Source organism: Stigmatopora argus, chromosome 22 (genome assembly GCF_051989625.1).
Source record: "Stigmatopora argus isolate UIUO_Sarg chromosome 22, RoL_Sarg_1.0, whole genome shotgun sequence".
In the NCBI taxonomy this organism is placed as follows: Eukaryota; Metazoa; Chordata; class Actinopteri; order Syngnathiformes; family Syngnathidae; genus Stigmatopora; species Stigmatopora argus.
The window spans coordinates 10,224,933-10,249,347 of NC_135408.1; the positions used below are offsets into that span (position 1 = coordinate 10,224,933).

Here is a 24,415-nt window from a genome sequence, read left to right on the forward strand (position 1 = left end):
CTTATTTTAGAGGTATGTCAGACCCTGTTGAAAAAATTCGCAGTCATTTCCCAGAAATAGCCAGATTGACTTCCCACAAGAAACAAGAAACATGCCATGTCCTCAAACGCCTCAGGTAGCAACTTCCCCCGTTCAACGGTTTACATTCAAAAGACACAGACGACGTCTCCCTTTTTCGCTCAAGTTTGGTCTCGGGAATCCCTTCGAAACACGACGACGACGACACGTAGCTGTGCACAAAATAAGAATACAAAATTAGACTTTTCAGATACAATAGCAGCATTTCCTTTCTTTCCGCAGGTCTAAAACCTGCACGGGGCAAAAGTCCGTCGGCGTCCGACCGCTGTCCCTCTCCGCGGCACCTATATGGAAAGTGCGGGCCGGCCGGCGGTCAGGCCGGCGTTCAGGTACGCCGGGTGGCCTCGGAAAGGAGGTGCCGCTAAAACGCACCGAGCCGCAAAAAACGCCTAGTGTCCGAGGACGCTTCTGGATCGCCGCCACGCGCCCCGGACGGCGACTCCTGGCGGCCGAAAACGCACAGCGGGTTCGGGGCGGCGACGCCGAACGAGAGCCGTCGGCGGCGGTCCGAGCTACGGGAGACGCTTCGCTCAACTGGAAGCGGTGGCGATGGCCTTTTTGAACTGCTGGCTGCGGATCTCGCGGGTTCGAGACTCCAGGAGCAGGTCGTGGCAGGTGTTGCACACCAGAACCGGGTCGTAAAGCTGCTGGTCCGGGATGGGAAGCTTCAGGTGACAACAGTCTTTGCAGAACACGTTGCCGCAGTTCCTGCGGGGAGAACAGAGACGACACCATCAACACTTGTGCTGTTATGTTTTGTACTACTTAAGGTATGTAAAAATGTGATGCCAAGTATGATTACTGGAATTTTTGCATATTTATGGCCATCATAAGCCTGCAAAACCCATAAGCCACAGAGTTTAAAATGGAAAAAGAGGGTATTTACATTGTGTAATTATCAATCATGATTTTTACATGAATAAAGTTATAAAAACTATAGCATTCTAGTTGATGTATTTCTTTTTTTAATTTAAAGGAATTTAACCGATGGCCTGCTATTGACAACAATACTGGAAAAGCAACTCATCAGAACTGGAAAGACTGGCTGGGATTTCTTTTACCGCTCACAGTAAAGAGATTAAACTTTCACAGTTAACTATTTCAGTACCATCGATGATGGAAAAATATCCTCCAAACCGTCTATGAATGCCTTAATGTTCAATTATCGGCTCTCCCTGTCAAAATGGATTGGAAGTCTAACGCCATCAACGGCAGCCAATGAGTTCCAAGGCATAACTTATATACTTAGGATAAGTGTTTTAAGGCAGGATCCTGTTTCCCCATGTTTAAAAAAGCCCATTGAAATGAACAAGGAAACCACGCCACTGATTTAAATCAGGGATCGTATCGACATTAGCGTTTTTTTTCCTTTTTCTTGAGATCATTTTTGTGTGGAAGGAAAACTTCCCACCTGCAGTGGTGACGCCTCTTGGCTATCCAGAACTCGCAGTCACAGTTGAAACAATGAGAGGCCATGTGGTCAGGCACCCACCTCGTGACCTAAAGACACGTGGTTATTGAAAGGTGACAATATAGGCGAGTTGAGGGGGGGTAAAAAGGCAGAAGAAGAGCACACCCACCTCAGTGTCCTTGCTCTCCACTCGATCCCAGCTGCCTTCGGACAGTCGGTCCTCGCTCTGTGTGGACAGGGAGTCTTCCTCGGGACTGGTGTCCGATTCCCGTAAACAGGTCTGAAAGCAAAGCGAGGCACGGGTGAGCTGAGGGAAAGTCTTTGCCAAATTTCACCAAAAAAAACAACTCCAAATTGAATTCAATCATAAAACCTATGTTACGTAGGCAGAATTTAAATCAAGAATATATAGAAAGTTAACCGAAGCGGGATTCGAACCCGACAGACTTGAGCGTACTTCATTTCTAATAAACTCTGACCTGAGAAATATTCCCTTCAAGTACCCAAGTGCGCTTTTGGAAAGTACTCACGATATCGTCCTCGTAGTCGACGTCCGGCTCCGAAGGAGGCGTGCCGTACTGTTTGCTCTCCAGTCTCATCCGCAGCTGCCGCACCTGCTGGCGCAGCACCTCCACTTCCTGTTTGTAGCCCGCCTCGATCTGCCGCAGCCTCTGCTGCACGGCGTCCACGGGCACCGGCAGCCCGTCGTCGTCCAGGTACGCCGGGGCGTGCGGCGGCAGGGGGGAGCCGCAGGCCGAGGGCGGGGCGTACGACGCGGGGGGAAGCTGGTGGCACGCCGGCGAGCAGTTGTTGACGACGGGCGCGTTGACAGAGAGCGCGGTGGGCTTAGCCGACGGCCACCCGGGCCGCGGGGGGCTGCCGGGGCAGGCGGGCGCTTCCTTGCGGCAGCACTGAGACGCGCCGAGGGTCAGGCCGTGCGAGCGCAGGAGCTTGTAGGCCAGCCGCCGGCTCTGGAGCGAGCGCCCGGTGTAGCGGCCGTTGCAGGCGGACCGCATCAGGCCTTGGACGCTCTCCCAGTGCGGGCCCATCAGGGACATGTCTGTCAGGGGGCTCCGGGAGACCGCTTGGCCGTCGGCCGCTTGCACGCAGTCTGTGGCGGGAGCCGCTTGGCCATCCGCGGCCTCCTCATTGCGAGGCTCTGCCGCCATCCCCTTCTGCTGCTCGCCGTCAACGATACGACTCAAAGGAGGAACCACGACGCCAAGATCGGCTTCGTCTACCAGAGTCTCGGTGGAGTCCTCCAGGGGAAGGAGAGGCCTCGGAAGGTTCGGAGCCAGGAGGTCCGCAGGTGCAGAGAACCCGCTTTCCTGACTGGCGAGCGAGGAGGCGGTGGCGGGGGGAGAGCCGTCGTGGTTCGGCGGCGAACCCGCCTCCGGTTCAGGTGCGGCGCTTTCAGCGATTTTACTGGAGCTCTCGGCCTCCGTTGGGGGCGATGCAAGAAAGGCCATGGTGCCATGTAGGGAAGGTTGGGGGGGAGTGGGAGCTCGCATGATGTCACAATGAACGGGGGCAGGAGGAAGAGGCAGGGATGGCAGAGGCTGGGTGGTGAGACAGGGCTCCTCCGTTGCATCCTCGCAACATTCGGGACCGTCCGAAGGAAGACGTAGATTGGGGGGATTCTGATCCGAGCCGTCGGACGCGAACTCCTCGGTACCGTGGAGAGATGTGCCATCCGGGTCGGGTGACGCCTCCAAGACGGGGCGATCCTCCTGGCAGTGCTTGTTAAGATTGGGGTCGCTGGACGTCCGCGTCATGGGCGTTCCGTTCTCAAAAGCTGACAGGAGATTGTCCATGGAGCGGGTTTTGGGAAGTCTACAAATGGACATCACACAAAGAAAAAGTTTGTTTTTCATTTGATTCCCATTTACCGATAACTTCTGATTGCCATTGAAGGCACTCAACGAGGTTTGTTCCATTTCAACCGGGAGGGGCGGCTTAAATTTAGTTCCATCTATTCGCCCCTCACGGTCAAAACGGATTGGACGTCTAGTGCCCCCCACGGCAGCCAAAGAGTTCCCGATGAAGGGATATTGTTAGAAAGCAGGGTCCCGTTTCCTGTTGTTGAAAAAAAAAAGTACCGATCAAGGGAGCGGGAAGCAAGTTCGTCCCCCGTCACACTCGGGGACAAATAAAGTTCCATAGAGTCGTCCACAGCAGTGCAGGGAGAAGTTGTGGGAAGGTAGACTGCCGTCCACAACTGCAGTGCTCGTGTGTGGCAGACAGGCTGCAGCACCTTGCAGGAAAAAAACAGGAGGAAATAAGTGAAAGCTAGCATTACATTCCACTCAAAATCAACAGGGAGCAGAATTTCACTTATCTAAGCCAACAAAAAAAAAAACGGACTGACCATATCCTGACTTGGGATGTAGAGAAAGTTCTGAAAGTTCTTGTTTCCCGTGCGCAGTAAGGACCAGACGGAGCAGGTGCGTTTGTAAATGTTCCTGGCGTCCCTCTCGCGAGCGTTGTTACACAGGAAAGTACCATACAAACAGGAGTATGTATGTTGCACCAACTTGACCTGAAGAATTGCAGCATAAAGGTCAACAACGCTTGTTTGTATTGATAACCAAGTTGAAAAGGTGACTCTTAAACTACTCTGCAAATAAGCCAGTGTCAGATTGATGACAGAATTAATCCTTAGCGTATATACACACACCCATTTGTTTTTTCGTGACTCTGAATGACATAAGAGGGTAAAGAAAAAAGGTGCAACGGTGCATGACGGTCACCCACCAAGAAGGCCTCATTGAACTCAAACAGGCAGGGGAATTGTTTCAGGAGCTGGTGAACGCAGTCCAGCCACTGCAGAAAGACGGGACACTGTTCGCTGACGTCGTCCGTGTTCTCCTGGTGGCCGCAGCGGTCCCCAAACTTGTGACCGTAGTCCAACCAATCGGTCTCCACGAGCAACTGGAAACCCTGCAAATCACCAGCTTATCAGCAAGGGTGCGGTCGTGATCACTTGGAACGACATGACCGCGCACGTGTACTCAGTTTTTTTTACTACCTCGAGCGTTCGGTAGTAGGGATCCAACAGTATCTTGGCCAAGGCGACAATCTGCGGCGTGCGGTCCCATCCGTCTGAGCAGTGCACGAGGACGGGACGACTTTCTCTCTCCACGGAGGAACACACCAGCGTGGCCGCCTTCAACATGACAGACAGGTGTTGCAGCCAACGGGTGCTCTCTAGAGCTGAAAGCCAGCTAGGGGGGAAAAATAACATACATACAAATTATATGTATATATACACACGTACGCATTTGATATACATAGAAAACGCACACGTAACAGTGTAGAACTTCACTTTTGCAACGTCAAGTAACCGCTGAAGCTCAAGTTTAAGTAGGCTGAATTTATGTAAAGCAGAACTCATGTTTTCGAGTAAAGTGTTTATGTTAAAGAGGCCAAATTCTGAAATTTAAGTAAACAGGACTTCTGTTAAATAGGCAGAAGTCAAAATTGTAGGTGAGCTAGACTTAAGTTCAAGTCTGAAACAGGTTGATCCAAATGGGTTCACTATATACAATAGCATACTTCATTCAGTACGGGATGAATAAAGTTTAATGTAATCTAATCTAATCTCAAATTAACAGGACCCATGTAATAAAATGATTTGGGAATAGTACTCAAAATCTCAAAATAGTAATGGAATTTTATTTTATTTTTTTAACCGCGCATGTATATAATATTTACTACATTTTCAGTTCACCGATGACAATCTTACACATAAAAATCCACCCAGAACAGTGGAGAACTGAAGTAAACAAGCATGACAAATGGCGCCAATGTCTGGGTGACCAGACAGACAGCTGGCCCACTCAGCAGGAATGAGACTGAACCTGGGGCAGCTTCCTCATCTCTTGCAACTTAAGAGTATTTGTGGGGTGAGAGCATGACTGGGGAGGAGGGGTCAAGGGGACACCGCGCACACGGGAAAAAGGTCAAACGCATCCACTTACTTTCCTGGATCGGGTATCTGACTGCAGACGGTCCTCAGGGCTTGAAAACTATTCCGTATGGCGTGAATGTTGGCCATTCCCATAAACATCACCTCACAGTTCGGGTAGTACTCTAAAACACAAAATCAGGCCGGCCGGGTATGTTATGTAAAGCATTTACCTTTTTAAAAATTGGGAAATCTACTGTATACTGAATAAAAGCTAAAAATGTATGCCTCAGCGCAAGTAACACGACTAAATTGTGTTACTCACCTTCACACTCGCAGCCGCCGCCTTTTGCACGATTGGCCACTGCAGCGGTGTAAGAGCGAGCGTCCAAAATAAGCAGTTTCTGGGGCACCGTGTTGTCGTCGCAGACTGAGCTGCCGGTCAGTGAGGAGTCTGGCAAAAAAATAAAAAATAAAAATCACATGAAAAAAAAAAAAGAATTTAATCAAAAATGTGCACGTTTTAATGTAGATGTTTTACCAAAATCACTGTCCGATGAGTCATGAGCTTCTCCACGTTGTTGGCAGGCGTTTCCACCACAGGAACCCTTGGCTGCCATGTCCATTTGACACGCTTTGGCAATGGATGTCACCAGGTATTCATCATCCGTGTTCCTCCAGCCCCACCAGCTGATCTCTGGCTGGCTGCAGCGTGCGATCACTGCACCGTTCTTCTGGTGTCTGGAAAAAAACCAAAATCAGCCTCAGAAAATGGTATTCACTAAAATTCAAATAACCGGCATACCTGTAGACCACCACGGGAATTCTCTTCCAGGATCTAAATGAGGCTACACTCTCTAATTCCTTGTCAGTTATCCATATTGGAACCAGAAGCTTCTGTGGGTAACTGGAGCACAGCCTGAAGAGAAAACAGAGTCTGTAACTTGACATTGAAGAAAGTGGTAGAAACAGGAATTTTTGGTACCTATAAATTCTCTTATCCAAACAAGGTTTACAAGTTATAAGCTAAAAGCAAGAAAATGTTTGCAGAAAATAGTATTTGTGCATTAAATATAAAGGCTTGGCCAAGAAGTGTCCACAACAACAAATGTTAATCAATAAACCCTAATCATTTGGTGCCGAGAAATTTAAAAGTACAATTTACATGACGTACTTATAGTTGCAATTTATAGCCGAAACCCTCCAGATGTTTTGCGTGTCAAATCCCATCCTTTTGACCTCCATTTCCATTCTCTGACGCACATGATCACCTCCAGACAAAAGGAACAAGGGCATACACTTTAGTAAAAAAAAATAATATAAAATAAAAAAGCACTTTCAAAAGGTCTGTCAAAATATGCAGTAAAAAATAAATAAATACTACATTACAAGTCAGATTTGTGTGAGTGCATCTGGGTAGAACAAAGTGGCTATCCATAGTACAGACCTGGGCGACACAGATGAACATGCTGGTCTTCATCGTCAGCGCTGCCTCCCAAACACCACGCGTGATAGGCCAGAGCGAAGAGGTCTTCGAGGCGTGACGGGTGAGCGATGGCCCTGATTAGACGCTTGACCCACTCCTGACACTGCTTGAATGTCGTAAAGTGGCATCTAGGACGCAAAATTTAAACGACTCCGGTAAAACAACCATTCGTGAGGATAATCATAGCACTAAAACGCCTAATTCGTCGATAGAAAGTGGCAGCTTAGCGCACGTTCAAAATCCAATAAGAGCCTTTATAGGTCTAATTTCCCCTATTTCTTCTTTTTACCTGACAACTTTGGAGTCTTTGCAAATAATGTGCAGCTGGCCCATATCCCGGCTCTCTACGCTCTCGATCAACCGGAGGGGCACCTGAAGGGGGAGACAGAGAGGAAATATGATTGGCCTGACGGAAAAGATTGCACAGCTGCTCACGTGATTGCTTTCGGGTCTGGAATAGACCAATTCATGCTAAAAGCCTCAAGGCTCCCTTCAAAAAAACAACAACTCACGACTACCAACCTGATTTGATCCCTAGAAGTATCTGCATTATTAAAAGGTGAAATGTGCCGTATTAATAAATCAGCTGCTCGCACTGTCCCAAATGTGTTACCGCAGCACGAGAACCGAGGAGGGTGGCAGGAAAGTTTAGCATGGCGTTGTTTCAATACGGACATAAAATTCCGATGTGTCCTGGCCGTGTGAGAAAATGCGCCACATCTGCGGCACCTTGTGCAAAGGGTGTTTTAACACGAGGTACTCACAGATATTTCATTGTCCACATCTGGGTAGGTCTAAAGCACAGCGACAACATGGAATGCACACAAAGAGGAGGACACAAGAAAGGAGGAAATGGGAAAAATAATTAAAAGCAAGGAAAAATAAGGAATGACAAGTCAACTCACTCACTGCCAGTGTAGAGTAATTCAATTCTAGTAATATCAGTGGCAAGCAAAGTGTTGAATGGGTGGCCTATATCAGGTTAGTTATGTTTTGTTTTTTGTCACTGTGGAGTGACAGACGTGGCTAAAAAAAATGTACAAGTTACTCCTCCGTTTATGTTTCAACAAAAACGGATTAATCGGATGTCTAGGAAAAATGGCTACTTTTTTTTTTATAACTTCCATAGTACTGAAAGTGTAGCAGTGAATGAGTTTAAAAGGGAGAAAACATGAGTTTGAAGGATGTCAGATAAAGAAAGTAGCTGACGTGTGAACAAATAACCTTGCTAAATTGAAATCATGGAGGGAAAGACAAACATGGACAGGCGCAAAGGGCAAGAAAACAGCTTGAAAGAATGAGGATAACCTGTGAATGCTTTTTGTACTCTCAAGTGTCAGAATAAAACATCAGATGGATCAGAAATGAGGACTTGTAAGGGAACGCTAGTCAGACGACCTGGCCGACCACACGCAACCTGGCCCTTTGAGAAGTACTCGACTTGTTTGCTATGAGCGACTATATGTTTTTGCAATAGACTTACATTGATGACAGACTCCTTGAACTTGATATGGAGCCGGTAGTTCGAAATGGCAATGACAGCCTCATCAGCATGGCCGAGATACTCCACCCCTTCCCCCTGAAGAACTGGGAAGGGGATCTGTGAGGGAACAATACACAGATTGCAGAAACACAAATAGTATCAAACAAATAAACCAGCATCGAGTATGATAGAAGATTCCTATAATATCTCATGTGATTTAGAAAACATCCAGAAAGTCACAGGGACTCTTTAGCCACAAAACACAAAATTAATATTGCTTGGCAAAATTTGACAGTACCCATTTTTCAATCTACAAATACAAATATAAATATATATGTATACACACAAACATACATATCCCCTAGACACGAGATGACTAGTACATAAATGTTGGCGTGAAATATTTTACTGCAGTAGATTTATTAATCATGTAATTGTTTGCCTAATGTAGATGAGTATAGAGATGAAGTGATTTCCATTCACCTGAACTATAAAAGCTAGCAATGTACCATGCGTGTTTAATCCCGGCAGATGCTTCAACCGTTTAGTCTTGATTTACGTGACCTCTTTGCACACATCACAGCTTGCATGATTATCTTCCTAAACTAACATGATTTCCTGAGGACAGATTGCAAACCGTGCCCTGCAGTTTGGCTATTGGTAAAGCACATTAGATGGTCATGCATTAGCATGCAATGATGAGTCACGCAGTGGAGGAGGACCCATTGATGTATGTCAAAGAGCACACGTAGTAGAACACAGGGATTATTGTTAAAATTAGAGCTGGGCGATATGACAAAAATTGTGATCACGAAAAAAATATATATATATATATCACTATCGAAACTACAAACTGTTAATAAGTATAAATAAATTACCTTCTTATTCAAATATGAAAGTAATCAGTTTACCTTAACTTATAAGAAAAGAGAATATGAAATGATTTTTTTTTTTCAGAATTCACTTGGATCTTTTAGTGGATCGGCTCTGTATTGTCCTGCATCTCTTAATTGCTCATTTTGGCCGTGTTATTGTCTTTTTGCGTTCATGCTCCTTGTTAGCCTTTATTGATAACCAAGCTAAAAACCCATTGGGAAATGTTTTTGTTTTAAAAGCAAAATAAAATATGTTGAGACTTTTAGCCAATTGAATTCGCCTCAACAAGAATAGAAATGAGAATCAGGGGCTTCAGGTCAGTGCGCCACCCAGCGACCAAAAACCAAAAATATCATGCCATAGTTAGTTAACATATTGTACTGCCAAACAGCAACCAAGCAGCTGCACTCCAAAAGTAGCTGCATGACTCACGGAGAGCCCGCGAGAGAGCAGAAGACGGTGTCACATGTCCTCCACGGGACTTCACCAGCAGAAATAATTTAGAGAAAGGTAGAGTGAGACTAGAAGCCAGCCAGCGAGCAAGCCAGCAAGCGGGGCTTATGAATAACAACCGCGTGCGAGTCGTGACTTCCGGTTGAGGAGGCCGGCCAATGAGAACGTGCGGGTGCACACACGCATGCATGCATGCAAGCATGCATCGCAGCAAAAAAAAAGTGTTAAGCGATATATTTAGTGGGGGATTGCCTGCAAAAATCACGGTGAACTGCCATGTTTGAACCTGGTTTTGATGCAACTTCTTGCGCAAGATTTCTCAGTTGAGCTTTGTGGATGGGCGTGGCATGTGGAAAAAAAGTGCTGTTTAACCCAGTCTATGTATACACATGTGCCTTTTAATTATTCGTAAATGGACTGGAATGAAGGTCAAAGAGCTCACTGAGTGGGCTCTACTTAAAGAAAGTAATATTTGCCAAAGGATGGCCAAACATGGTTCCATTTACCTGAAGACTTTCATCTTCCTTCACCAAATCCTTCTGGGGGAAGAGGTCCTTGGCCTTGATGTACTCCAGACTGGGAGGCCCCTCTTCACCCTGTAATAAACAGTTCAAATCATTCTGTCAAGATTATGATACATTTTGGACATCAAAATCAGACTATAGGGTCTACAAAAACTACAAACTTTTTTAAATTAAAAAAAGGACAATAAACCCAAACTGCATCACCAATGGTGAACAGGAGGAATCCACAGTCAAATTAAACAGTGTGAGATCGCCATAAATAGAAGTCACTTGCTTATGTCAAACCCTTAACTCTGCATGAAAGATGTAATCTACAACAAAATAGGTTACGAGCCAAGAGTCATTGTTTTTGCCGCCTTGTGGGATAAGCTCGAGCACGTCTGCGATCCTGGCGAGGATAAGCGGTAAAGATAATGGATGTCGTCAGACGAGCAGAAAAAGCAAACCGTCCAAATGGGGCTACAAGGTTATATTCGAGTACAACGTTGAAGTAACACGCTAGGTAAGAGAAGGCAATTTAGCGCAATGGTAGTTATTAGACGGCGTCGTGTTCGATCCAAGGCCGGGATGATCAATCTTGTCTGGTCTGCGCAACATGAGCTGTTCTTTTTTTTTTCCAGGACACCTTTTATTATATTCTCTTATGGTGACCTTTAATCTATAAAATTAAATCATGACTAACATGCATGGTGTAGTTAAGTTCTAGGTAACAATTAAAGGAGATATGAGGCGCTTCAGTATGACAAGATTTTAGGATAAGGAGCACAGCTGGCCTGAGCTCAAGTTTTTTTTTTTTGCTTCGTCACCGCTCTTAGCCAGCAAACCCTCCCCCTGCTGTGTTTCAAGTGCAAAATGAAAGTGCTGAACCTGACAGCCACTTTAAAAAAAACACATTTCATATTTAAGAAGGCATTTAAATCTTCATAAGATGATAGTAGTCTTCGAGCCTAACGTAGCCGATAAATCAAGATAACAAAAAAAAATATTAATCCATGCACAGGAAAAACAAAACCAAAAAAAATCTTGCACAAGCTCCAAGAACAAGTGTGTGGTTGTCATGGCAACAGCAATCGCTTGATGTTCAAGCATTTGGATTCTTTTTTTCCTCCCTTCCTTACTCAAAAGATGACTAAATTAAGAGAACAACTATTGTATCGAGAAAGTTTGGAATGTTATATTTCTCATAGTGAAGAAAATCATGTTTTTTTTTGGTCAATGACAGCAGGTGAAGGTCAGACGACTACGAGAAATATAATAACGGAAACAGAATAGCGATTCCTCAAGGAAAAAAGGCCTTGCTGCAGACTACAGCAACGGGTCAAGAGCAAAGACACCAGAGCATGACAAATCTTTCCAAATGTACCCCTCTCCACCCATCCCTTCTCAGGCAATATAAATATTTCATAGATCACAGTGTACTGCACATTCTGTCCAATTACAGCCTCATAACTTGAACTAGCGGGGTATACGTAGGCACCGCTGAAGGTGGGACGCTAGCTCGGAAAAGTAAGATCCAAACAATTCACCTTCGGTGCAATGTCTGTGAAAACTAGGAAGATTTCAACGTCTCACTGAGAATTTTTTTTTATATCCAAACACATTGCGGGAAAAGTGAACTGAGCTATTTTATAGCATCAGTCAAAGGTGAAGACGATAAGAGAAATATGCTTGGTCTTAATTCCACCAGGGCTGCCAGCGTTCATCCATTTAGAAGGCCTCGGATAATAAAATGCACAGCCAGTGACATGGAGGAAGAACTGATGACTCAGCAGGACTGCAGACACTCCAAAAGCATCATAAAATAAAGAAATAAAATGGCTACTCGTGTGTGGGCCCATATATAAACCAGTGCTTTCATTAATAATCAAGTATATCACTTTATAGAATAGTATTGCTGCAAGTTATGATGAAAAATAGCATTCCTCTTCTCTGTTAGTCTGACAATCATCAAGGACATTTGTATTTAACGATTATTTTCTGTGATTTAGCTTGGAGGAAATAAGCATTGCTGTTCTTGAGTGTCTGACATTCCATTTTATTAATTTACGAGTCAAAAGCACTGGGGGAAAAATGTTTTACAGCAATCACAGACTTGTGAATTTATTTGCCTTAATGTCATATTTTAAGCTTAATCTTCATTTATTTTGAATTAAAATTAATGAGATAAAACATTGATCCTCTGAATTTGAAATGACTATTGGCGAATCTTGTTAGCCTTCTGCTATGAATTTAATTTGTTACTAGATGTCCAATTCTTTTGAACAGAGAGGGCTGGCAGCGAATCAAGGTCATCATTGGCTGCCATTAACAGTACTAGATGTCTAATTGAATTTTGGATGGACATTTGTGAAATTGCCCCCTCCCAGTAGCAGGTAAATTAACATGAACTCATTCACATACTCTGACTGATTTTTTTAAAGTGTTATTGGGGGCCCAGCATGGCCTAAAAATCAAAATTGACCTAAAAATCAACAAAACTTGACAAGTAAATACACAAATCAATAGAACGTGACTCACAGATGCTCAGAAAAACAATAGGAAGTGTCTTGGAATTTAACCTAAAAAAACAAAGTGACCAAGGAGTCATTTTTTAATGATAAGAAGTGATATGAAAGACAACTTTTTTTTGAATTGACCAAAAACAAGTCACATGCCTCCATTATGGATTAATAGTTGGGTACATCCTGACACTGCAGTGAACACAAACCAGCACTAAAAGCGGAGAGAGCAACACGTATGGAAACCGGTGAGCTCCCGATACCCAATCAGGATCGTCAAGCAGCCAGGCTCGGAACCACGGCCCAAAACACCATGGCGACTGGTCATGACTTTCATCTAAAATAACATTTTCCACCGGTCTGCATTGGTTACTCAATAACTGCAGCGCTCACGTGTATCAAGCAGCCCCGCCGACCCCCTCCCCATCAGTGATTGGCAGGCAGGCAGGCAGGCCTAGCAGCAAGTTAGGCTGAGGTAGCTTTCGGTCTACAACCGCTTCAACAAAATTCACCCAAATATCAGAAATAAAATCCCGTAGACTTACAAAGCAATTGAGCATGGAGCAGGATGCCCGTCCCGCAATGCTCATGTCGAGGTAACGCGGGTCTGCGCTGGGAGGACACGCGGCACGACGACGGCACGAGGAGCCGGCGCCGTCATTCTTCTCCTGGAGAAGATGGTCTCCACCCCTTATCCGCTCACCTGACCGCGGGGCCCCCCAGCTATTCCGCCGCTTCCCAAGAATTTCCACGTTACAGCACGCCGGCTCTTCCTTCGGAAATCCACCGCACCCCCCTCATGACCATGTGTTAAGACGGCCCCGGCTACACAGCTGATAGGACGTATGTAAAAAAAAAAACACCCGCCCCACCCAAAACAGTGGCAATCCACAGGATGAGTCCAAAAAAAGAAAAACGTTGGAATGACCGCAGGAAGATGCACGCCGTGCTGTAGTAAGAGAGGCAAACGCACGAGGAGAGGCTGAGATGAGAGCGCCTGCGAGATGCCAGCTAAGCCCCGCCCTCCGCATTACCATCAACATCCCTCTCTCCCATCGCCCCTCTGCTCTCATCTCCGTCCTCCTCCTCCCCCACTCCCTCCCGATTCACCCTTCACCGACATCTCCGACACGCGGCTCCCTCGGCGTCGAGGCGCGGCTCGAGCGAGACGAGATGCTCGGACGCCTGTGCGATTGGATGCCAACGCGGCGTCCAATCGCGTCGTTCTACTGTGAATTGGAAGGACTCGATCGCCGGGAGGGCTCCAATCCGTTTGAACGAGGAGGGGCGGGCGATCGTGGCATTTCTCGTACAAACGGATTGGACGTCTAGGTGATGGGGAGAGAGAAATGAATTGCGTTGCGGCGGGCGGGCGGAACGGAAGGGGAGGGGGTTGCTGAGCAAAGGGACGATGCGGAGAGCTCCAGTGACACAGCATTCTACAGACAGACCACATCGTGTCCCCTAACTCGGAGTGTGACTGACAACTACAATAGCTCACTCTACTTTCAGCCATTTTTTTCAAGGTCAACCTATTTCAGCGGTTCCTACCTTGTGGTTTATGACACGAACACAAATGCAGCACATGTCCTATGCGTGCGATAGCGGGGAAATACGGACCGTTAACTCTTTCCGTTCCATTTGCCATCTGGCTCTATTCGTCCTCCTGCTATGCCCGATCCATGACTTGACACTATTGAAAAAGGTTGCTAGTTGCTCCTTTTAGGACTTGCTTCATTAAAACTTGACACGTTCTATGGCTTACAATTTAAAAATGAGAATTTTCAATATGAAAGGTGACTTTGCGTGAATTCAGTTACGTAGTGTTGCAATGTCAATGAAATTTCCCGAATACGGGATGAATAAAGTTATCCAATCCAATCTGGAAACTCATCCAAAATCTTGGCAAAACATTTACAAAAAAAAAAAAGACACAAACTAGGTCATCTAATTTAATGATTCCAGAACTGAGCAGTAAAGCATTTAAAACAAAAGCAGGCACTAAACTTAGTCAACTAGGAAGACCAGTTCTTAGTAAGCTATTACCCCTAAAAAGAACACGTGTTACATTACTTGTCAAGTGGATTACTTCTTTTTTGTTGCAAGATCTACCCCAATGACCTACAATGAACTATGAGCCTTCAAAATACACAATAGCAAACACAGAGGCGACTCGTGGTCCAGCAAAGCAAAGCAAACTCCCTTCCACTAAATAGTCAAGGGTCACGTTACCTATCATACATTCTAACTCCCGAGGAGGGATAAAATAACCCCATTGTCCAACGCTTCCATGCTGATATTATCCATTTCACAATACGGCAGCACGAGTGGAAAACAATACGAACTCAATACTTCTTATTGTCTCGGTGAAAAAGCTGGAAAGCAATTAATCGCTGCTCGACAAGACGGGATTAAAAGGATCCAATTACCAACGGAGCAAAACGTCTAATCCCACCTGAGAGGACATGTCCTAAAATAAGTGAGAAGGGAAACGATCGCAATCGGGGATATGACAGTTGGACGCAAGTATATCGCACAGAATTCCTAAAAGGTTTGGAGACGTTGAATACCGATTGCAAAGTGTGTAAAAAGAGCTAACTGTGGACAAACTGAAGCCTGTGCTCTCTAATTGACATGCCTGGACGGGCACATTATTTGCTCATCGGTCAGGCCGTCAATTAAAAGGAACGGCTTGATTATGTGCTCCATAAAAGCAAAGCACATTTGCATTCTGTCCACGCAGTCGACCGGAATATTGGGACACATTTCCTCCTCTTATTTGTGCTGCATAAAAATGTAGCCGATGAGCCTTTAAAAATAAAAAATGATAATAATAATTGTGCATCATCTGGTGACTATTTACTTTCTGGAAACACTGAATGAAAAAGCATGAGACCCGCTTTGTCTTTTTATGATGCCCTCCCTATCAAAGAGGAAACATGTAATAAAAATATTACCCACCTGTTTTCCATTTGAATTTTTTCAACAGCGGATGTTTTAGCAATTAAATGTTTGATAGTGCCTTGCAGTTGCAAAGACAACACTAGCAAAATGTAATATGGAATTCATAAGTTCAATTAAGTGAAGGGCAAAATTGTATTGCATGCCGATGTTAACCTATATTAAAAAAAAATCTGTAAACACTATTTTCCCTTTTTTTCCTGCTTTGAATTTAAATGAGCGTCACTCGTAGACGTCCAATCCATTTGAACTGGGAGGGCTGCCAGCAAATAACCAAATTTACATTCATTCACTGATAGCCCTCCAACTTTAAATTCTATTGCCCTCCATGATTTATGGAAAATAGTGATCCCACAAGTAAAATGTGATGTGCCAGTGAAAACTATATGAAAAAAAGATTCTGCCATTTACAGAAAAATACATAGACATAAATAATTAAATAAATCTGAACCTTTCTACAGAAAAGTCAGTCATTTACTAGGAAAGACAAAAGCTTGAGGGGCATAACCTTTTGCTTAACATGTTACAACACAAAGCATTTTGTCTGGCGTGGGAGAGTGGATTACAACTTCCTGTTTGAAGGTTTCACATTATGAAATATATGCATTTTTTATATGTAGTGTAGAAAAGAGGAAAATTTGGTCCAAACTAACACCAAAAAAATCCCTCCTCAGTTGCTCACCATGCTGAAGACAGAAGGCGTGGTTTCCCCAAGGCCCGCCCTCTCCACCTCTCTACCGGCTTGGCCTCGCCACTGACGACTCCTGCCGACAAAAAGAAATCAAAATAAACTTTGAGATCGAGTGGGTGTGTTCGCAAAGTGTTTTATGCGTGGGCGGCTGAGTAGTGCGTTGCGTGTATGCCATTGCAAAGGCACCAAATTGCAAAGTGGCCCTTCACCTGGTCTCACCTAAAAACTGCTACTAAAATTAAATCATTCACAATACTTTGTGGTTTAAGTGGCTCCTGGAAACTACATTGGTGAAGTGAGCGAGTAGTGCATGCATGTAAAATAGAACATTCAGTACTGCAGAGAGATGAGCAGGTTAATGCATGTTTGAAATTGAAGCCAGGAAAGTCTAAATTCCACATTTGTGCTCCACACCCAACACTCAAACTAAACTGCACCCGGTGCTAACGTGGATTTCCGGAAATGAGGTTTTGCAAATCGCTCTGGGAATCTGCAAATGGAATTTGAAACGCTCCACTGAATTTGAAAGAAATTCTTTTGTAATCTTAGAAGTCTTCAGTGCAGGCCAGGTTATGTATGCTTGTCTTTAAGGGAAAGACCAATAAAAGATGCATTAAAAAAAATATATATTTTTAATTTATTTGTTTTAATAGGGAAGCCTAATTCGCGATTTTTTGATTATGTATGAGCTACATTAACCGCGATAATCGAGGGATTACTGTAAATTGCATAGCATTTTCTGTTTCTTTGTGTTTTAAAACCATAGTTCAAGACTTTCTATTTGTAAGACTAAATTCCAAATTGTTAATCAATGGCTTAGAATAACACATAAACCACAATGCCAACATTCCTGTCAACTTGACCTTTATATTCCAGGTAATTGAAATGATTGGCTACCTATTGACTGCAATAGACATCCAATCCGTTTGAACACTTGGGTTCCATGGACGTCTATTCCTGACAAACCAATTTAAATTCACAGCCACAGGATTAGAAATCTATCTCGTCAATGACAGTCAATGAGTTCAGAATACAAAAATATTTCTGTATGTTGGCCCTGTATACTAAAAGAAAAAAAAACAATTATTCTGTAAATATGTTATTCACCGAGTTCAACCTCTTCTTTCAGCCACAGTTTTTTCCCCCCAAGTTTTACATTGCAGTGAGCAGAAAAGCCAAGTTAACCAGAGTATAACATGTAACATACATCCTCAACCAGACCTAACGCAAACACTATTGACTTTACTGTACCATGACCGTGATGTTATATTGAAACAAACACGCCGGGAAGCACGAGGATATTTCAAACCCGACATTTTTCACAGAGTAGAGCTGCCATCTCACTTCCCCCTCAGACACACCCCCTTCTACACACGGCTCCACGGAATGGAAAAAAAAAAAAGGATATTCGCCACCATGCTAAAATTCAGCATAACATTTCTTACCCGCAAAAAAGAACAGGGGCCGAGTGTCTGAAGTGTGTCGGCAAAAAGCCCTGAAAACTTGACTTTTGGAGTTAAAAGTTGTGCTGGGCAGGGAAGCATTGGTCGCCGTCAACCAAACACAAACACACAAACACACACAGAGTGTAATTCAGGACGTGACACACCTCCTCACTCACTCACAAACCTCCCTCGCTCCCTCCCTTCCTCCTCTTTGTAACTAGTACTTATTGTGGCCTCCCTCTGACTCTTCAATGCCAGATTTGTGAAAGAAGAAATGCGACTTGGCATTATAGCTTACCCGCCTCCACTGCAAGCACAGAAAGACAAGTTGAACCAGCACACAAAGTAGAAAAAGTTGAAACATTAGTATTACTCAGACATGTGTGAGTCGTGGGATCAATTGCGTGCACTACAGTGCAAAGCACACACAAACACCCTCCCAATGGATGGGACATCTAGGGGTGTCAATGGCAGCAAGTTAGTTAACTTTTCGGGCAAAAAATAAACTGGTACGGCCCAAGAGATCTAGTTGACGTTAATGTGGCCTGTGAACCAAACTGAATTTGACAGCCTTGTTATAAATTGTATAAATATTCGTTCATATAAATTCCATTTTTAATCAGGAATAAATAAATAAATCTAGTCAACACTTTGAACCCTCATAGCATACAAATATCTTTTGTATCTATTTTTTGGACTTCATATGAATTTTTAAAAAAGCCATTTTTTATGAGTAGAGCATTTGCATTCAGTCTATTGATCCAAACATCATGAGTTTATTTACTGCATTTTAGTGGGTTAACTCAATGTTAAATATCAAAAACGATTATAGATTCCCTAGACCGCAGTATGCATAATAATTATTAGAATAGTTAGAGATTCATAAGATTTTTGATGAGGTTATCTAACAGTGACAGGAAAAAACAGAGTATTATATACACATACATAGAATTATGATTATTAATATTATCAAGCAAAGTCTCTAATTAGGCTAACAGCTACCAAAATGCGAGTAGTAAAATCAGAACCTTTAAATCAGAGATCCTTATGAAAATAGAGAGAATGTTCACGCTGGACGTAACAATTCCTGCAAAATGGAGTAAATTCCGTTACCCCTGCTTGTCACTCACCGGGTGGCCATCAGCGTTTGACAACAGGTGTGAACGTGTAAAAACCCGGGGCAAAGTTTTCAGATTGGCCATGGGAAAGTGAAAGGACATGCCACGCGCATACTCATTCCGACCAAATCACGATCGGACTGTAAATCAAAACGAAAGTGTTTGAAATGGGCTGTTTGCAAGCGTTAGCATTTCAAGCTAGTTACCGGCCCCGAGTACCATCGTGGACTGAGGCTGCATACTCTGAACGCCTGAGACGCGCAAATCTCAACGATGATCGTTATTCAAGTGTCCAATTTACATGCCAGACATCCCCCAAAACGTCACGGATACATCGCCTATTCCCAGGTTACATCATTTAAAAAGTTAAATCTAGTTACTCACTCTGAGAGAATCAGCTGACACGACGGTGACTCAGTAGACTGCACGACTTCCGCATTCTTGTGCAATGACAAGCGACTCAGCCAATCGTGGACGAGAAAATTCGGTCCTGTGGCCCAATTGCGAACGAAGATTCACGACGGTCAATGAAAAGCCACAATAGCACACCACGTGACTCATACACGCCCACAGGAAAGCCAATCACGTGCCGATTGCATTTCGGAACTCACCAATAGAAATTCACAGCGCGGCAGAAACGGGATACACGTACACGTCGCCGGTCTTGAATTCCTCTCCGACACGCACACCACGAAATACTACGGATTGTCTTTCTTCAATGTGTTAAAATGTAAAATAGATCTATATCAAATAGAAACTCAACAAAGATTTCAAAGTTTCTTTTTCCATTCTGTTTTAAATTTCATACCATTGTGTGTATTATCTATCACTGATGTCTCTAGGAATTATATTTTTTCCACATGAAATTGAATCAAATGTTTAACATTCAAACCTGGTAACAAAAAGTATCATAATGATTGCAACGACTATATCCTGCTGCATTTTTTTTTAATTAAAACCAGTAGAATTTCAGAAAACAGCTTCATCAAGTAAGAAAAAAAAATAATGTCTTGGAGTGAAAGCCATTATTTGGGTCTAACTAGACATCTAATCCATTTGGAGTGGGAATGAATGAGCATGTTTCAGTGTGTATATATTGATACGAAAATACACAAAACATAAAGCACAACAGAAAGGTATCCACTATTAATCTGTAAAATGAAACATCTTATCATATCCCAACTTTTTCCTAGTAGGTGTCCTTGTCCCATAGCACGTAGAGCTCATAGCGGTTTGGGCATGTTGGTCACTTCTTCCAGGCACTCGTCGTACGCCTTTTGGTAGTCTTCGTGAGGTTTGATCAGGATCACGCAAGTGGGCCTCTTGGAGCCCGCCGCCGCACCCAAATCCTGCACAAATGGCAAAAGATGAGCCACAAAGCCTATTGGTTGTAAACGAAGAGGTAGAATTGCTCTTCTGCTAACAAAGCTCACCATTTTGGAGGGAACGTAAGCGTAAGGTAGCCTTCTGTCTTCACACATGATTGGCATGTGGCAGTAGACATCGATAGGCAGCGTGTCTCCTGCAAACAGCACAATTCTGTGCCAAATAGAAAACAGCTTCAGTTAAGAAAAAATACTATGTTGACTCCTAAACTCTCCTATTTCCATTCATTTCAAGCAGAAAATAAATTTGGAACAAAATTCTGAAGACAAAGCACCAATGTCAATGGGACTTACCCTTTCTCTCCCTTTCTAAGAAACTTCTGAACTTCTTTCACCCCTCTGCGGATGTTCTTCAAATTGGAAGCTGTAAAGGCGCAAAATACATTCAAATGCATTTTCAACTTAAAAAAAAAAGTTTAGCTAAACCACACTGGCGAATGATGTTTTCCTGCCATTGACGAGCTAAACGTCCAACCCATTATTAGCCTGGAATCGTACGATCGCTGCCAGTCCAAATGGATTGGACGTCTCTCACCGTCAATGGTGGCCGGAGTGAATTAAAAGGGATTGGACGTTTAGTTTGAGTGGTAATACGCAAAAATGACTGATCAATGTAAAACAATTACCTTTGAAAGCAACTCTGGTTAGTTTATGAACGTTATTAGCATTTTCTTGGAATTACGGAGCTTTGTAAGTTAAAGCTTCGAAATTTAAATAAAGAATTGAGTAAAACATCACTTCAAATGGTCATTTTACCCTTTTTGACGCATTTGTAGAGTTTCTTGCTGAGCTTTCTGGTGGCGAGAGGCTGCGCGATGGCGTTCACGTTGGCGATCAAATCCTGGTAAGATCTCCCATTACTGGCTTCGGCTTGGGCTTCGACTTGGGCTTCGGCTTCGACCTCCTCGACGGGAGCCGACTTTTCCTTCTTCACCTTCGTCATGGTTTACTTTTAAAAATAATTAAGTGGGGTTATGGCTATGAAAATGAAGCTATGCTAATTGTACAGCGCTGCACACATGTGTTGTGGCTTCTTATTCGTCTTAAACGTGCTGTTTAAAATGACCACCGCGCCCCCCAGTGGATCGGAGTGTAATGACGGTTTGAGACTAGTAATTCATTAGTTATCTTTAGGCAATTGTAACAAATAAATCCACCACATATTAGCCTTGAAAGAAATACACAAAGCTATGATTTACATTTTGTTCTGTCTATGTATTAAATTCACATCTGAAGATGTCCAATGGCAGCCAATGAGTTAGTTCATCAATAAAATGCTACAGCTTATCATTTGAATCATGTGTATAATTCATTTCAAGATTGAATGCACAAAAGAGAGCAAAGACATTATAATTTTGTGATGGGTTTTTACAGTGAACACTTGACTGTGATGCCGAGGCATTTGACATCAGGAGAAGCACAAAAACACAGAAGCTGCTTCTGGCCATGGCGGACATCCCATTGTGTGTGTGTGTGTGTGTGTGTGTGTGTGTGTGTGTGTGTGTGTGTGTGTGTGTAGGATGCCCGGAAAACTAAAAAAATCCTGCTGTTGGTTTTGGAATGATGAGATGTTCTGATGAAGGCAAAGCGTCAGCGTACAACGTCATATTCTTCATCTGCTTCCATCTGGTAGATATTGCTTACAGCTGTAGCTTGCTGGTAGACGTGACGAGATGACGAAGAGGAGTTGAAGCGCACCGAATGGCCGAACGGATTAAAGCACCCATGACTGAAGCACAGATGTAGAAAGATCACAAGAATGGTATTGACCATCGAAATTATAGTCATTACATCAAGAAAAAATTGAGTCCTTAAGGAAAAGGTAGGATGATTTTAGGATTAAAGTAGTCAAAAATCAAGAACCTATTGTTCAAGGTCAAAAAGTCAATTCAAGTTAAACTTTTCACCTTTTCAATGTCAATTACTATTGCAATTTTACCAGCACAAATTCACAGGGTTTATCTCAGTTCATCTATACGACATGACTCATTTTATCTGTCAGCATTTAAAACATATAAAAAAAAAACCAAAATGTGGTGAGTCAGACAGCACTACTTACATTTTGGTGGTTTGCTGACTTTTACCTAAAGACAGAAAAAAAAAATTCCACTGAACTCTAAACTGAACTTGGATCAAAGTTTGTTGTTAGTTGCCGCTTTTCAGCCATTTTTTTGGAATGGTTTAGTGACAAGTATTACAATAATAGTCACAATTAACATAAAGAGGATTCTCAAACCCAAAACCACAAAGGCTAAGGACCTGGAAGGAGACACCTACCCACGACGTAAACAATAATGGTGGCCGTCACGATGAGAATCAGCCCCAAAATTACTCCTAGTAGAATCATCCACTGAGAGAAGCTCAGCTTCTGTACATGAGGACACACACATAAATAATAATAAAAAAACATACATTCAAAATAACTTCCTCCATCAAAAATAATGGTTGAGTCTAACCTTGCTTGTGATTATGTTGATTGATGAAGAAGAAGTTTGGAGGTCCCTCGAAAAGTAGGTCGGAGCTGCAAAAAAGGATGTGAAAGTGGAGCTTTTTCTTTTAGCCGTTGCTTTTTTTTGGTATTTACAGATACAAAAGCATGGTCATATACTTTGTTCTTATTTTCTGCTAAATTGCAATTGGGAACAATATTTTCCAAAATTGAAGTTATGATCTTATGTGCAGTATTTTCATACATGTGTGAAAGGCAGCGCCGCTCCACGTCGATGTCTCGTAACTGGTAGGTTCAGGAGCTGAAAAAGTATAAAAAGTTAAAAAAAAATGTCGGAAATATAAACAAAATGGATTGGGTGTCTATCATTATGCGTGGTTTCCAACGAGTTAAAAATTACAACAGTGGAGTTAAACTAGTAGCTATTTTTTTTAAAATAATTGCTACCAGTTTTCAGTTTATATGGATTTTTTTTATTATAACAATTTGCTTTTGTATTTTCATCATATCTTGTTGCTATGCAGAATTTTAAATTTTCAAAGTTTGAAAGACGCCAACAATACTCACAAGCACATATTCTTTATCCTCTGACTAAAAGCAGCGACTTAAAAATACAGTTAATGATATTTTTGACGGTGTAGAAAGGAAAAAGCTTCAAAACCACATTGTTTCGATTCCTCACCGTCTTCCACGGTCAGCGAAATGATGTGTTTCTCATCATTAAACGGACCAGCGATCTCCACCCTGCAGCCGTAGAGTCCGCCGTCCTCTTTCTCCACGTCCAGGATGGTCAAGGAGACGTCTCCGTCCTGCAGCCGACCTAGCATCCTGTACCTGCCGCTCTCTATTATCACGCTGTGGCCATCCGTGTCCACGATGGACTTGCCACAGCGACTGTACGGCAAAACTCCGCGACTCCAGCAGGCCGAGAGACGTCCGTGTGTTTTCACGTCGTACGTGCACTTCAGCGTGACATTTTGACCTTGGACTCCCACCACTCGCTCGGCGGCAGACTCGTAAACTGAACAACACAAATGTACATTTAGCAGAAGTATTGTACATTACATGACAATTTAAAAGTCTTATTGAAAGCCATGAACACAGTATGTTTCTTTTGATTCATTATAAAATCAACTCAATGTTTTCCATAACATTGCATTCATTTATCATTCATAAATATATACTATATAGTTATTCAATAAGAAAAATGTTACATCATTATTGTTATTAAAGCCTGGTATCCACATGTATGTGGATGTTATATATTAGTTCATGTAGGTCACACTTGTATTACAAATAAGGCCAATGTGGCCTTGAGAAAAAGAGTTAATGATCATATTCCTGGACGATCGTGAAAATACTTGAAAAAAATATGACAATATTTAATAAGCACGATACCTGAAAGGAGGAGATATAGCAATAAAGTCCTCATTTTCTTGCGGCATCAGTGAGAATGATCTGTCTCATCATCGGCTGAGTTGGGCTGGTTATCGCCACACGATTTTTTTTGCCCCCCCCGTCCTCTTTTGATTTGTCAACGTGAACTGGAAGGCAGCATGACTTCATTTTTTTAGCTCAGTCCTCTTCCTGTGACGCCTAAACTTGCTGGTTTCATTTCCTTATACTCAATAGCACTGTGACTCAATTCTG

The 24,415-nt window shown here is 43.2% G+C and overlaps 3 protein-coding genes across 6 annotated transcripts; all 3 read right to left on the reverse strand.

The window, feature by feature from the left end:
* Positions 1-14: 14 nt before the first annotated feature.
* Positions 15-19,413, reverse strand: mtmr4 (myotubularin related protein 4). 4 transcript variants are annotated; one of them, XM_077592452.1, is made up of 19 exons: positions 19,316-19,413; positions 16,360-16,441; positions 10,201-10,290; positions 8,366-8,482; positions 7,172-7,254; positions 6,844-7,010; positions 6,571-6,667; positions 6,202-6,315; positions 5,938-6,137; positions 5,722-5,850; positions 5,470-5,581; positions 4,518-4,713; positions 4,244-4,429; positions 3,858-4,028; positions 3,589-3,743; positions 2,020-3,322; positions 1,659-1,769; positions 1,490-1,578; positions 15-786 (listed from the first exon to the last, which is right to left on the reverse strand). In XM_077592452.1, the coding sequence occupies exons 2-19, from the start codon at positions 16,360-16,362 to the stop codon at positions 609-611; spliced, it is 3,501 nt and encodes a 1,166-aa protein (XP_077448578.1). In that variant the 5' UTR covers positions 16,363-16,441; positions 19,316-19,413; the 3' UTR covers positions 15-608. The 4 variants fall into 4 exon arrangements, with proteins under 4 accessions (XP_077448578.1, XP_077448576.1, XP_077448579.1 ...); XM_077592450.1 differs by lacking the exon at positions 19,316-19,413 and adding an exon at positions 18,944-19,279; XM_077592453.1 differs by lacking the exon at positions 19,316-19,413 and adding an exon at positions 17,814-17,957.
* Positions 19,414-19,862: 449 nt separating this feature from the next.
* On the reverse strand, positions 19,863-21,384 carry nhp2 (NHP2 ribonucleoprotein homolog (yeast)). Its single transcript, XM_077592389.1, has 4 exons — positions 21,073-21,384; positions 20,611-20,680; positions 20,365-20,470; positions 19,863-20,280 (listed from the first exon to the last, which is right to left on the reverse strand). Exons 1-4 carry the CDS (start codon positions 21,257-21,259, stop codon positions 20,155-20,157), a joined length of 489 nt encoding a protein of 162 aa, XP_077448515.1. The 5' UTR covers positions 21,260-21,384; the 3' UTR covers positions 19,863-20,154.
* A 125-nt stretch (positions 21,385-21,509) lies between these two features.
* Positions 21,510-24,298, reverse strand: LOC144068117 (hepatitis A virus cellular receptor 2-like). The gene is made up of 7 exons (XM_077592388.1): positions 24,164-24,298; positions 23,448-23,786; positions 23,010-23,066; positions 22,773-22,837; positions 22,594-22,684; positions 22,376-22,400; positions 21,510-22,045 (listed from the first exon to the last, which is right to left on the reverse strand). The coding sequence occupies exons 1-7, from the start codon at positions 24,195-24,197 to the stop codon at positions 21,907-21,909; spliced, it is 750 nt and encodes a 249-aa protein (XP_077448514.1). The 5' UTR covers positions 24,198-24,298; the 3' UTR covers positions 21,510-21,906.
* Between the last annotated feature and the right edge of the window lie 117 nt (positions 24,299-24,415).

What these genes read in the sequence shown, in the direction of transcription:
- mtmr4 (XM_077592450.1), bottom strand. An exon ending in GCTATAAATTGCAACTATAA is followed by an intron (nt 6,316 to 6,570) that starts GTACGTCATGTA and finishes TTTTCTCTTCAG; the next exon opens with GCTGTGCTCCAGTTACCCAC. An exon ending in AGTTCAATGAGGCCTTCTTG is followed by an intron (nt 4,029 to 4,243) that starts GTGGGTGACCGT and finishes GCAATTCTTCAG; the next exon opens with GTCAAGTTGGTGCAACATAC.
- nhp2 (XM_077592389.1), bottom strand. Translation starts at nt 21,259, where the DNA reads ATGACGAAGGTGAAGAAGGAAAAGTCGGCTCCCGTCGAGGAGGTCGAA. An exon ending in CTACAAATGCGTCAAAAAGG is followed by an intron (nt 20,681 to 21,072) that starts GTAAAATGACCA and finishes GCGCCTTTACAG; the next exon opens with CTTCCAATTTGAAGAACATC. An exon ending in CTTACGTTCCCTCCAAAATG is followed by an intron (nt 20,281 to 20,364) that starts GTGAGCTTTGTT and finishes CCATTTGTGCAG; the next exon opens with GATTTGGGTGCGGCGGCGGG.
- LOC144068117 (XM_077592388.1), bottom strand. Translation starts at nt 24,197, where the DNA reads ATGAGGACTTTATTGCTATATCTCCTCCTTTCAG. An exon ending in CATTATTGTTTACGTCGTGG is followed by an intron (nt 22,401 to 22,593) that starts GTAGGTGTCTCC and finishes TTCTGTCTTTAG; the next exon opens with GTAAAAGTCAGCAAACCACC. An exon ending in AGTCAGCAAACCACCAAAAT is followed by an intron (nt 22,046 to 22,375) that starts GTAAGTAGTGCT and finishes TCTGTGCTTCAG; the next exon opens with TCATGGGTGCTTTAATCCGT.